This window comes from Thunnus maccoyii, chromosome 7, assembly GCF_910596095.1.
Source record: "Thunnus maccoyii chromosome 7, fThuMac1.1, whole genome shotgun sequence".
Classification (NCBI taxonomy): domain Eukaryota; kingdom Metazoa; phylum Chordata; class Actinopteri; order Scombriformes; family Scombridae; genus Thunnus; species Thunnus maccoyii.
Genome location: NC_056539.1, coordinates 24,633,415 through 24,645,979, shown reverse-complemented (window position 1 = coordinate 24,645,979; position 12,565 = coordinate 24,633,415). Strand labels below are relative to the sequence as shown.

The following is a 12,565-nucleotide window of genomic DNA, read 5'->3' as shown; positions in this document are numbered from 1 at the left end:
TTTTTTATGGGTCACAAGTAGGTGATATATTAAGTATTTTACAACAGGTGCAAACAAGGACTCAGAAACAAAGCTGATCTCTGTTTAAGGTAGTTTGTCTGAATACTCAGATGTCCTCATGGTGACTCAATAGACAGCTGATCAGTGTCTGAAATGATCTCACTCAAGTTTACTCATCACTAGTCACCACTTAACAACCGAACTTGTCCATATGGGATCATGAATGTGCTATGAGCCAGTTCACAGATACTTTTACCAGTTTACACCCTTATTTCAAACACAGACATACTGTATACACATCATTATTAATTATTATACTATAATTTATTTTCATGCTGTTTGTATATTTTAGATGTTTTTTTAATAAAGCGCATTGAGTTTTCCCTGTGTGAAATATGTCACTATTACATATCATAAGGGTGGTAAGTAGGATATGTTGAGTGGAAACAAATCTTATTATAATGATTAAATATATTATGAGTATTACGAATAATAGGAATAGGAAACAACAGTAGGGAACAAGACGGGAATCTTGGTGTGAATATATGATGCAAAATGTGTCATGCTCTTTAAGCTATTCTCTTACATGCTCTATAAGTAAAAATTAATATAATTAATACAAATTATAATGCACAGTAAGTAAGAACATTTGATTAGGTTTTAATTAAGTTTAGTTAAATTACATACAACATATAAAACATTTAGGGGGACTTCTTAAGTTAGACAATAAAGCATTCAGACTTGAACTACTTCTTCACTGAGACACTGCCTCCAGTGAGAAAAGTTTTGTATGCTTTATTATTCTTTATGAGAGTGAGGTGGTGAGTTCACAGTGAGCCGTGTCATTACCAGCAGAGGAGCTGGGGGTTAGGCAGCACATGCTCCAGTCGACTGTAGTTGGTTATGCTGAAGGTTAGCACGGCAGGGGACGGGTTATTGGCAAAGTGCCTCGTGATTCCCGCCGGGAATGACAAAACCATCTCACCTATGATCTTCACGACACACCTGAGAGAAAGAGGAAGAGGAGAAAAAAGGGGGACAGACAATACAAAACATACACACTCAGATGTGTTCAAGTCATTTTCTTTGTGTTTCTTTTCTTAATAAACATTGCAATGGGACGGCTTTAAAGGTGCAGTGTGTAGAATTTAGTGGCATCTAGCTGAACGGACCTGGCAGCTATATAATATTCATAAGTGTGTTTTAATTAGTGCATAATCATCTGGAAATAAGTATCCTTGTGTTTTCATTACCTTACAATGAGTCCTTTATATCTACATAGGTAGCGGGTCCTCGCCCGCCATATTGCAATGCCGTGTTTCTACAGTAGCCTTGAACGGACAAACCAAACACTGGCTCTAGAAAGGGCCTTTTGCGATTTTCGTGGCTAGTGTAGCTTCTCCTACATGCTTCATGCTTGAGGGGGGGTATTCAGCTTGTTGCAACCTGAAACCTAAATCCTACACACTGCACCTTTAAGCCCTAATTAGTTTCTCATACTATCATTAACTTACTTTATAAAAAACTTTTGTGCCTCTTGTGTTTGAATCACAATCTTTATGTATTTAATGCAGGCATAATTAATAACTGTTAATAACTATAAACAGCTTATTCCTCTTAGCTCCTCAACTGCTCAGTGATATTATATGTTTAATAATGAAGTATTAATTTATTTCTAAATATTCTTCACTCTCAATGACAACTGATCAAACTCCATCCATTGATGAAGACCATTAATTCTGTGAGAAAATCTAGAAAGTGAACCTTGAGTTATTTATTTGTCAAACTGCTATTTCTGAGGTCAAGAATGTCTTAATGAGTTCTGACACATTTATAAACAGTTTCAAACATGATTAATACATGTTTTATAACACACAGTAAGGTTCTCATGTGTGTGATCATATGAAATATAGAATTGTCCTTATAACTACCTAATTCTACACTATAGTGTGTCATAAACAATTTATTATAATATACTGTTTGTAAATGCTAAATGAGCTGGGGATCAAAGCAAAGTTTTACTAATTCCAGCATTATCCTCCTCGTTTTGCAGTACAAACTAAAACACACTCTTTTCACATCAGTCACATAGAAGACATCCATATAGTAATCCTAGTGAGGGAATCCTAATTATTATGTTGGAATGTGTGAAGCACATGTTGACCTACTTGCTGGGGTCGGCCCCTTTAAAGAAGGCGTTGACCGTCTCTGTGAACGCAGCGGCCACAGGAAGCGTGTCCTGAGCTCCCATGGTGAGAGGACTGGGTCCTCTGGAGCAGCCTGGAGGTAACACACACACATGCAGACACACATTAAATAGGACTGAGAGACACAAGACACACACTCAAGCAATGCATATAACTAACAGTCAGCTCAGCTGAATTTTTACCATTTACTATCCTTTTTTGGTTGATATAACCACAGTCTGTTTCTCTAAAAATCATCATTTAAATCTTTTTCAGTCGGTTTAAAATCAATCTATAGCAGCTTCAACCCAGCAGAAAAACACACACATCAGATAGATGTTCCAACTCCCAAACCTTGGCTCTACGCTCTTCCTCAACAATAGTGTGTGGATGAAATGAGGAACAAAACATGGTGTGCAAACTAGTGTGATGAAATGAAATGAAATTACAACTATCTGAACTGAGAACAAACATTGGTGTTAGTAAGGTGGCATGAAAATGTGTGAAGATATCCAATTTCTCTCTGCTCTTTGACTGTGAAATTGCAGGATTAGTTCAAATATCTTTCCTAACTTTGTGTTAGATGTTGGAACTCATCCTCTAAGTAACAAGTATTTGTATATGTGGACACTTTTAATTGAATAAGCGAAAGTAGATGAGAAAAGAAAGACAGATGCAGACATAGAGAAAGTCTGAGAGAAATATGCATGCTTATTCCAAACATGCTATTAAAGTTGAATTATTCTGACAAGATCAAAGAAGATCAGACAGCCCAAAGATCAAACCAAAAACCAAATGACACAAAGGAGAAAGATGACGACGAAAAGATTAGTAAAGTACACGAAGAACGGTGATTCTTCAGGGAATGGAAGGCGGTCAGCGCAGACTAAATGAGAATGAACAATGTCAGGAAGAGAAAGTAGAGAAGGATATGACAAATGAGGCCACTGCATAGTTGTGACTGCATACAAGGGGGCTCAGCCAGGAGTTAGCATGGTTCGGGTTAGGGTGATGGAGAGACTGCAAAGGAGGAGGAAGAGGAGTGGAGTGGAAGGGAGGGAGGAAGGAAGGAAAGAAGGGGGCAGGGCAGGGTAGGGGCCAAGCTTTGCACAAATGGGCCTCAAAAGAGTGTGTGTGCACGCTACAGTTAACCCTGGTGCAGAGAAAACTTACCTTCAAAGGTTAAATAAAACTTCCCTCTGTCAAACCATACAAGGGATGGCTGGTCATTCTCTGTGCGGGGTTGAGGGGGTGGGGTCGAAGGAGGAGGGAGGGAGGAAGGGAGGGAGGGAGGGAGGTGGGGATGGGGGAGAAGGAGGAGGAAGAGGGATGAAAGGGAGGGAAGGAGTTGAGGAAAGTAGGTGAGGAGGGGTGAGAGGGGAAGGAGAGAAGGACAGTAGCGTGAGTCTCACATGGTAGGTCTATCACATGTCACAGTGAGGTGAAACGTGGAGGTGGAGGCCGGGGACCAAGAGGGACAGAGGGCCATGTCGAACTGAAACACCGTCAGGACAGAACATGTGACAACATGGGTGTGACGGGATGTTTTTTTTGTGGGTGCTTGCGTGCCTGAGGAAAGGCAGGACTCAGGTGCAGTGAGGGCCAGATGTGTGCAATCTGCAGGTGTGCAATACTGGAAAGGAGATGACTCGTCTGTATATTTGTATATATCTATAGTCTGAGGAGGGACTGCCAGAAGAGACAGTTTGGTCACTTCCTGTTTCAGGGGTAGCAGCTTATGTTTGAAAATGGTATTTCTTTGTCCGCTGATGCTCTCATTGTGGCAATTTAGGCAGTGCCAGAGTGTCTAAAGCAAAAACTGGCCTCACTACATCTTACTCATCTACTTTAATGTAATTTAGGCTTTTGACTCAGTGTCTTGCTGAGCTCCCATTTTCCTCCAGGCCTTCACATACCAAATTATGGAACAGATGGAGGCTGACTGTCGTTTACAAAGACACCCTGCAGGGGGCGGCCAAGGCCCAGGACCAGAGAGCAGGAATGAGGAGTGACAGTGGTGCTGCGTCCCAGTTTCAGTGGCTGGTTCCTCCAAAGGACACAGATCATGAAGGTGGATTCTTCAAAAAGACCTGAGGGGCAGACTGAAGTTGTGCCACCTCTAAAAATGAGACAATCTAGTCTTACACAGACTAAAACTAATAGAGCTTTCAGACAGTTGTTAAGTTTTGTTTTGGGCAGATAACAACAAATTGCAGCATAGAAAAGCCAAAGATACGTTTGAAGTCATTTAGAAACAGAGTTTGTCCATCAGAGAGTAGTGTCAAGTTGTCAAGACATGTCACACTCGGTACATATCTTGGCTATAATTCTTTAAAATGACACGATTTAAGGGATCTGTATCAAAAATATTTGTTTTTACATTATTATGCAAAAATTGGCTGATATATCATTATCAGATTATAACTCAGCCTAACAAAATGGACAACTGGAGCAGAGTGTACCAAGTGGGGCATCCTGCTGCCCTAGTGGTTGGGATGCATACCATGTGGCCACAATGCCCCTGGTCTTTCTCTGTCCATTTCCTGTCTGCTTCTCTAGTGTACCATACAAAAAAAAAGCCCAACTGAAAAAAAACTTGACCAAATCATTTTAAACACTATATATCAGTAAATTCTCCATTTTTAGTAGGACTTTTTTTTTTTTTTAAACAAAAACATTCCCATGCTGCTAACATGCACAAACAGTGGCATTTACAGCATGCCTGGTTTCCATTATTTACATCCTACAGTGTTTTTTGTCAGTGTTACAACTCAACTTGTAGATTTATAGTCTAGGAATCAAGACTTCGGAGGATCCAGCCATTGAACTGGGACATAGCTCCAGTATGAGAAAAACAAACATGACCAAGGAATGTCAAATGTGTGCATGTTACTCATGTCACCATGTGACACTGGAAAAAAAAAAGTAGGCTTGTTCCCGTCCATACTATTGTTATGATGAGGGGTCCCGTCAATGAAGCTGTGTTGTTGAGTGACTGAGTGGAATGTCGGGTGATGGATCGATGAGAGCAGCGTAGTGCTTCATGAAGAGAACAAAAGGGCAGGTGTTCAGATGGGGAGGGTGTGGTTTGGGGTTGTATTTTTGCATGACTGGAGAGTGTATGAGTGACAGGTGTGAAAGGTGGGCGTCAGGGGTCGAGCGAGGGAGTAGACGGAGGCTTTAAGGCCAGCGGAGATTGGTTGAACTTGAGGCTGTGTCGTGCTACTCCAGCGGTAGGGAGAGGATGGCATGAATACCAAACAGCTGCTGCCTGCCTAATTCGACCTAATTCTCATGCCAGACTTCAAACGCTTCTGTAAGTAGCAGCTCGGATCTGACAGTATGCATGTGAGTGTGTAGTGTGTGTGTTTGAGTGTTAGAGAGACAATGTGGATCTCCAGGGCTCACAGATAAGGAGCTCTTCAGACATGCTCATTGAACACAGCACACAAACACTCAAATACACTTTTGTTGCGCAGACTCAGAGTAAAGGTATCTGGGAGTGGCTGCACTGCACTCAATACACACACAATATGTGTCGCCGAGAGAAGAGACAGGAGGTTGCCATGGTGACACGGCGAGACAGCCACTGGTGCACAGTCATAAAACAGAGAGAAAAGTCTTGCAAGTGGGCAGATGGGCACAGGGGAAGACACTCAAACTTTTTGGGAAAAATAAACTATAATGCAAAAGCTGCAGCTTTTTGTGTCACCACAGCCTTAATTTTTTCTTGCAGATTTGTCTGTAGGTAACAAGTGCGATACAAGAGAGTGAATGAGGTCTGCAGATACTGGGGTGAGAGAGAGAGAGACAGAGAGACAGAGAGAGAGAGAGAGGCTATCATATCTATTAAATGCAGTGGAAATGTGTGGGAAAGTATGAGTTGGCAAGAGCAAAACAATGAAGATGTGGGGGGGGAAAGTGCCAAAAAGACAGTGTGTTTCACTGTCCCATAACCTATACTTTTTTTTTGACTGACATTCATTGAGAAAGCACAAAAACACTCAGAGATGGCCTTTACCCGTCTATGTCAAGTGCACTTTGGGTAAAAAGCATCAAACAAATTGAAAACCCACAAAGGAGCACTTCCCCCAACCCGTCCCCTCTCCTCTCTGAGGGGATCTCTACTATACCTGCAAACGAATCAAAGTGTCTCTCAAAGGTGGGCAGTTTGTCTACATAAGCATCGTCTTCTGACAAGCCAAAGGACAAATAAAGAGACAAACAAACGGCAAAAACAAAAAAAAAACAGAAAGCAAATCAAACCAGTGAGAAATATTTTGAAATAAAAAACAGAAAATTACTATCATGCAAACATATATGAAACAAATAATTAAACATTTTAAACAAACTGAGGAACGAATACACAGACATCAAAAAGCACTGGAATGGGGCATTTTTGATTTGGATTTTTTTTTCATGTCCTTTACGTTACTTTCAAGCTCATTGGCTTTTGGGGTTATCAAGAGGGCAACAGTGAATAAATAATGTAAACATTTAGGGTTGCAATAGCGCAACACTTAAGTGAAACCTCCATATAGATTCAATCATTTTTAATGTTGCTTAATGTTGTAGAGCTGGAAATGAGCATAATAGGTCCTCTTTAAAAAAGAAACCTCCAACCAGGGACTATATTCTGTTTTTACGTAACTGTTGCTGCCTCCAGAGTAGTGTGTGAGTGTGTATTTTTTTTTTAAATCTATTATGACTCAGCCCCATTTCACATTCTACTGAAGTCTGCTATTACCCACTCACAACTCTGCACTGCAGGGTCCTTCAATTCTGACTTCACTGATGTTAGATCATCTCGTATAAACTGATGTTGTGTCATTAATTCATTACAAGGTTTTGCCAGGAATGCTTGCGCTTTAAAATTAACGCCCTGCTTCGCTTTCTCACCTCCCACTCATAACCTCTGTGTGTGTTTGTGCATGAGTGTGAATATGAATTTGTCTGTGTGTCAATCTAAACCAGACACAATATTTACATGCATTTTAATAAATCATTGTGTCCAAAAGAAGCTTCAGGAGTAATTATTTCTTATTTCAAATGACTAGAAATCACGACTGTAGTGACACATTTCATGAGATTTGACTCTTACTATTTTAACTAGCGAGATAAAAAACTGATATGCTTGAGTTTATAATGGTGTATGGTAATAAAATGCCACAATAATAGGAACAAAAAGTGACCCTGGCACTGTATCTTCCATATTCATTGAATGGTAAAACATCATTGCCAGAAAATGGAAATAAATTTTTAAAAATTAATGACTAAATACATAACTGCATGACTCAATCCACACAGACACTCTCAGCATAGGAAGGACAGGGCCAGTGCATAAAATCAGTAATATGCTTTTAATATTAGACATGTTTTGCAATCATCCCTGAACAGTTAAATTCAACTGACAGACAACAGGCTGCAAAACTCAGGGATGGGTGATGGTGCACACACCTGACACAGACACGGAGAGCTCTTTACTGACGGTGGGGGTGGTGGCGGCACTCAGGGAGTTAGTGGAGGAGATGGAGGAGGTGCTCTCAGCCCGCGCCAATGGGGCGATGGGAGGAGGGCTGGCCGAGTGGACTGGCGGGCTAAATGGACGATTCTGAAAAGGTAAAAAGATGGTAAGTAAGAAAACGGATAAGAATGAAAGGAATTAAATACAATTGACATGTTTTTGTGCCTTACGCCATTGCTGACTATGTTTTTTGGTCAATGCGATTAAATCGTCAAAACTCGTTTAATCAGGTTGAGGTGTTCTTGTGAGGACCTTTGTTATGCCAGGAAAACTTTTCTCAAACTTAATTTCACACTGAGCCAGCTGCACAAGCTCAGAAATACCAAAACACAACAATCGCAGTTAGGAGTGAAAATGTAATAAACCGCAAGACTTACTCCATCTCCAACAGTGGGTTTTCCTGGAGGAAGTTTGGGCCGCGAAGGGGGGCGGGGTGGAGGTGGTGGTGGTGTGGGGTTGGCTGACGAAGGAGTGGCAGGTCGCACTGGAGAGGAGGATCCTACAGAGGAGAGCAGAAAGACACAGGGAGTCCATCATAATTATAGAAACAATTTCTCTTTTCAGCATGTTTTGAGGCAAAAAAGTACAGTGTCCATAAAGAATATAAGCATTAACAGTTTCACTTTAACAGAATTACATTTGTATTTAAAAAATCCAGACTAAGTTTCCACATACGAATATTGTTTCACTTCAGTCCTTGTAATTGGTTTTTCACTTCAATGGACTATTGTCACTTTCCACCGGGAACACCTCCATAAGGGATAAAGAACACATGAACTCCTTTTTCAGCTACCTTCGGGTATCTGTCACCACTGAAAATTGGGATTTCCTAATGCTGAAACCAGACAAAATTATTTCTAAAAAGTGTTGGCTTATTCCACTCTGTTTTTCCATTATTAGTCACATATTTTATTTTGTGAACTACTGGCCTACATTTGATCCATGTTCTCCCTTGTATTGAGACTATTTCTTCATAGCTATATACTGTATTTTGTGTTTGGGTCACTGACTCTTTAACTGCATCCAATGAAACCAACACAACCTTTTAATCTCCAGGATTAAAAATACAGAATCTTCACCGCTGGTGCAATCAGCTGAAAGGTGCGGTGTTGGCAAAACAATTCCCTGTCATCTTCAGTCTAAACAACCTCTTCTAACTGTATTTATATGGATTCTATTGATATTACTAGTAACTTGACTGGTACAATGATGAGGAAATTGTCTTTGTGTTTTCATTAATCCATTTGTGTCAAAAGCTTCCTGCTCAGAGTGATCCGTCACTGTCTTCCGAGCATGCTGTTATTAGCTAGAAGAGACACAGTAATTTTTTATGGCAAAGAAAATAATGTATACCAATCTGAACTCAGTTACGGTGAGTAATTACAGTCTACTCACCACTATTTGTACCACTTGCCCCAGATGTTGGACCCGGTGACAACACCACTGCCCGGTATGTGGGGGGAGGAGGTGGGGGAGGTGTAGTCCGGCTCCCCTGGCTAGCATCTTTGGGCGAAGAGACAGTTTCACCTTCATCCTCTTTGGGTTGGGAGGCATCTGTATTCTTGGGCTTCTCTTCTTGAGACAGGACAAGGGGTGGCGGGACGGAGCACGTTGCGGGTTCTTCAGCAGGAGGAGTCACCAAGGGAGGTGTGCTTGCTTTGGGAGTGGGAGCTGTTGGGACGCTGGCGGGTGAGTCAAGAGGAGGAAGAGGAGAAGAAGTGGGAGGAGATGCAAGCTCCTTTGGTGCAGGGGGTGGTGAGGTGGCGACAGGATTTTGTTCCTCAGGCGTGGGAGGACCTGAGGGGACACAAGGTGGAGCACACTCCTCTGAGGGAGGTGGGGAAGTTGGTAGAGGGGGAACAGGGGCTTCTTTCAGAGGAGGGGAGATAGGGGGAGGTGGTGCTGGGTCTTCTGGAGGAGGTGGTGATGTAGGCAAGGGTGGGGCAGGAGATTCAGGTGGAGGCGGGGAGGCTGGTAACGGAGGTGCTGGTTCCTCTGGAGGAGGTGGGGAGGTGGGGAGTGGAGGTGCAGGGTCCTTTGGTAGAGGCGGCTGGTCAGAGGATTCTTCAGTGAAGCACACCCACGTGTCACTTGCATCCTCTTCAGCAGGGGGAGCCTGCTCGGGTCCAAAAATGTTGTCCAAGTTGGCTATCGAGGACTTCCTGGTTGAACCGTCTGCTTCTGGTGACACTTCTGAAACAAAGACAAGCACAGACCAATCAAAGGCCGTGTTTGCAGAAGTGCTCAGTAGACAAGCAAACAGATAGACAGATGGAGAAAGTTATACGCTGGAGATCAAAACACTGCTGATATCACATGTAAAAGTTTGTTTCATCCTGAGGTGACGGTGTGATATAACCAAAGGCAGAGATAAGAAAGAAGACTTCATACCAGCATCATCTGCAGAGGGAGGGCCAGTCGTCAGGGGGGACGTTGGGACATTCTTGGGTGGAAGTGGAGGTGGAGCTGTAATAAAATCAGTGGAACAATGAATAGTCCTATTAGTCTTAACAGGTAATGCCTAATCAGCATCAGTGAGTGTTTATTAGGTAGCATTTGTATGAAGTGAATGTTAATTTATGTCACTTGTGACAAGTCTGGGCTGCATTCAGTGCTGGCTTAAATTAAAACAGGTATTATTTCATAGAAGAGCTTGAAAGTTTGGAGCCATACATGACAGGTATTATCCCCACCTGCCAAACACATGCATAACAACTTAAGGAGAAGGGATCATCCCACAAACCATTAGCCATGCAACACAGTACATTCAGTCACCACCATGTCAAATGCAAGGAGGAGGCAGCAAGGTAAGGGGGGTGGTATAGTACGGAAGCCAAGTGTTGAACCCCTCCCATATACAGTACATACAACAAACAAACACACAGTCATTTGGTTGTGAAATGGCTTATGAAATGAAACATGTTACAGCTGGCTGTCCAGAAAGAGAAGGAAAGTGTTATTGTTTGATTGGGTTAGTTTGCAGGTCTGTTTGTTAGTCGGATGATGAGGGATTTCATGAGGTGAGCTGATGGGTCTGTGCAGTCATTCCAGGGAGGAGAGGAAGTGCGGCACAATTAGCAGGGAATTTTAAAACTTACTTCCTGTGGGGAAGGATCTCGTCAAAGAGGATTCAGGCTCTGACAGAGGAGTCCCCCACACATCGGACTCAGACAGAACCACTAGGTTCAGGAAGGGACAGAACAGGCCATGTCAGGGGTATTACCACCAAAACACTTAAGGGTTTCTGACTCTTAGGAGCGTAAAAAAGCAAGAAGTGTAATAGGGGAAACAACAAAGATCAGCAGGTCAATAAAATCTTTAATTAGAGAGAACAGATTTCCGGCCTCAGCAGCAGACTGCAGTCAGGATGCGTCATAAGACTAGAACATAAATATCCTTTTCTTGCAAACTGAATTTCAATGCTACTGTAATAGTGGACTGCAGGGTTCAGCACATACTATTTTCTAGAGAAAAATAAACTATTTGGGCCACAGAGGTGACATCCAAACTCCTGTACAACAGTTGCTGCTCTATAAATCTGCCGAGGTCTGTGCTGTAAAAAAGAATCTCAATGACCTCCTCTGGGTGACTGTTTGATGTTTTAAAAAATCTTCCAAAGTATAATTTAATTAATTCAATGTGGTATTGTTTCTTATTACCTTTACATCATTAACCTGGCTAAATACAAATTAGCTTAACACTAGCTAACCACCTGTCTCAACAGCAAAACAGATGATGCCGTATCCACTTCAAAAGGGTTAGGCAATTTGTTAACCTGGATTTTGATACACTATGTACATTGGGCTAACTATCCTCTGTTATTTTTTTGTTTATATATTGCATGTAAGCAAATCAGTGAGTACAAGGGGTTTATGGAAATATTGGATGTACAGGATATTTGCATCAATGGGATTTTATACCTTGATTCTTCAGGTATTCAATTTAGTCAAAATTTGCATCCATAAAAACGTTCTCAACTAAATTTATTGGGAATGATGTAAACTCAGTAACCATTTTATCACGTACACCTAGCACACAACAGCCCCACAATAAATCATTCTTTTTGAGGATTATAATGTTCAGTTTTTATTGAAACTGTTTTATGGATGTGTTGATTCAATTTTGAAGTCATTTTTGAGGCTGCAGCTTATGGTGCTGTTGAACTGTTTTGTATTATACTGAGAGATGTTTCTAACCTCACTGATAACCCTAAATGTGGTCAACAAAATACTAGACGCTAGAGACACCTCTAAGCACTGTCTGTCTAAAGCAACAACATTATCATCTTCATGAAAGTAGGATTTTTTGCAGGGCTGTTTTGTTAGATTGCATTTGTTTTAGCTAGGTGGACCTAAGTATCATAGACTTTATTATTCAGGAATTCACACATGCTGTTTATATCTGGTGAAGATAGGACTATAATGAGAAAGTTCAACATTAACCTATTGCCAGTGTCATGCACAGAGCTGATTTATTTGCCTGAAGTAATGTATAAAAAGGAATCTGTGCTGTGTTAGCTATGCCTGACATGGCAGTTGCGTAACATCTAAGAGCTCTCCCACAGCCTGCTCCACTGCATCCTACAGGATTGGATGAGAGTGGGTGACAGCAAAATCTGCATATTAACTAGCTGCACTATGCACATGAACGTGACCTTAGAGTGCCAATTTCAACTTTGACCTTAGCAAAGACAGATGGACTGAGTCCACAACTGCACAGTTGCCAGAGGGAAGAGCTATGATGTTGGAAAATAGGTGAGGGGGAGGGAAAGAAAGAGAGACAGAGAGAGAGAGAGAGAGAAAGGAACAGAGAGAGGATATCTGCTATGACAGCCAAGCAAGGCTTAGCTGGCAGC

At 41.7% G+C, this 12,565-nt stretch overlaps 1 protein-coding gene across 9 annotated transcripts in view; it reads right to left on the bottom strand.

Annotated features, from left to right (window-relative positions):
- sgip1a (SH3GL interacting endocytic adaptor 1a) overlaps positions 1-12,565 on the bottom strand; it is an 84,301-nt gene that overhangs the window by 6,952 nt on the left and 64,784 nt on the right. For 7 of the 9 annotated variants that reach the window (XM_042416298.1, XM_042416299.1, XM_042416303.1 and 4 more), the window contains 8 exons: positions 10,809-10,889; positions 10,102-10,176; positions 9,106-9,903; positions 8,088-8,209; positions 7,644-7,797; positions 3,360-3,419; positions 2,169-2,280; positions 850-1,005 (listed from right to left, as the gene is read on the bottom strand). In XM_042416298.1, the coding sequence (XP_042272232.1) occupies positions 850-1,005; positions 2,169-2,280; positions 3,360-3,419; positions 7,644-7,797; positions 8,088-8,209; positions 9,106-9,903; positions 10,102-10,176; positions 10,809-10,889 (1,558 nt within the window). The remainder of the gene's footprint in view (positions 1-849; positions 1,006-2,168; positions 2,281-3,359; positions 3,420-7,643; positions 7,798-8,087; positions 8,210-9,105; positions 9,904-10,101; positions 10,177-10,808; positions 10,890-12,565) is intronic. The other 2 variants (XM_042416302.1, XM_042416304.1) reach the window with 2 other exon arrangements.